Genomic DNA, 1,124 nt, shown 5'->3' on the forward strand with positions numbered 1-1,124 from the left:
TATGGAAGTCACTTTGGACTGATGCTAATTCTTTTGATAAAGAAATTAAGTATAATATTCGTCATGCATATGGGCAAGAAGGAAAAAGAAGTAATTATTCACCTTATCCTTGCAATAAAATTATTAATGGATTACCTCTTCCTGGAAATGGACAAAATCATGGATGCCCTTTTAAAACTTTTGATAATTATCCATTACAAAAATTATTACAAACTTATTATGGTCATATTATACCCAATGAAGATATTAAAAATATTACACAACTTTCTAAATCTGGTCATTATCAATTATCTTGTATACAATTATTTAAATCATTACACTTAAAATCTGACTCTGAAGGTATTGGTAATCATCCAAATTCATATTTTAAAAAATCTATTCAAAATCATATTAGTATTGAAAATAATAAAAATAATTAATTAGCATTAATTTATAATAATATTTTTATTTTCCAATTATAATCACCAAAATTTATTTGATTATTATTTTCTTCAAGATTTATTTCTATTGAATATAAACTTCCTCGTATTAAATTATTATCCCCAGAATATTTACTTTTAATTAATTTATATTTTAATTTTTGAAAAATCAATGAATTATTATTAATAATATTCTTTTCCAATATTATTTCTTTTGGTTTTATCATTATACCTTTAATTTCTATTTTATTAATTTTTTTGTTATATTTATGATTAATATTATTAGCTTGCTTAAATTTGAATATATCACTTAAATCTTCATCTAATAATGATAATATATGATGATTATCATTATTATTACTCATTATATTATTTTTTAATTTATATTCTTTTTCTTTAATATAAATTTCAAATCCAAAATTTTCTTTAAATAATCTTAATTTATCTTTTTGGTAATTTTCATCAAATGTTGATAATAATATATTTTTCTCCATAATATTATCAATAATATTTAAACAATAATCACCAATATTTTTCTTAAAATTATTATGATATAAAGTAAATATTATATCATCAAAAATATATTCATTTCTTAAATATGAATATGTTTCACCATCATCTAAATAAATACTTCCTTCTGAATGTAATGTTAATATATCAATAATATAATTATTATAAAGAAAATCCTTCATTTATATAATCATA

The 1,124-nt window shown here is 18.4% G+C and overlaps 1 protein-coding gene across 1 annotated transcript; it reads right to left on the bottom strand.

Annotated features, from left to right (window-relative positions):
• Positions 1 to 430: 430 nt before the first annotated feature.
• Positions 431 to 1,111, bottom strand: Chro.80167 (hypothetical protein). The annotated part of the gene is made up of 1 exon (XM_659837.1): positions 431 to 1,111. One exon carries the CDS (start codon positions 1,109 to 1,111, stop codon positions 431 to 433), a length of 681 nt encoding a protein of 226 aa, XP_664929.1.
• Positions 1,112 to 1,124: the final 13 nt, after the last annotated feature.

This window comes from Cryptosporidium hominis, assembly GCF_000006425.1.
Source record: "Cryptosporidium hominis TU502 chromosome 8 CHRO018068, whole genome shotgun sequence".
Lineage (NCBI taxonomy): Eukaryota > Apicomplexa > Conoidasida > Eucoccidiorida > Cryptosporidiidae > Cryptosporidium > Cryptosporidium hominis.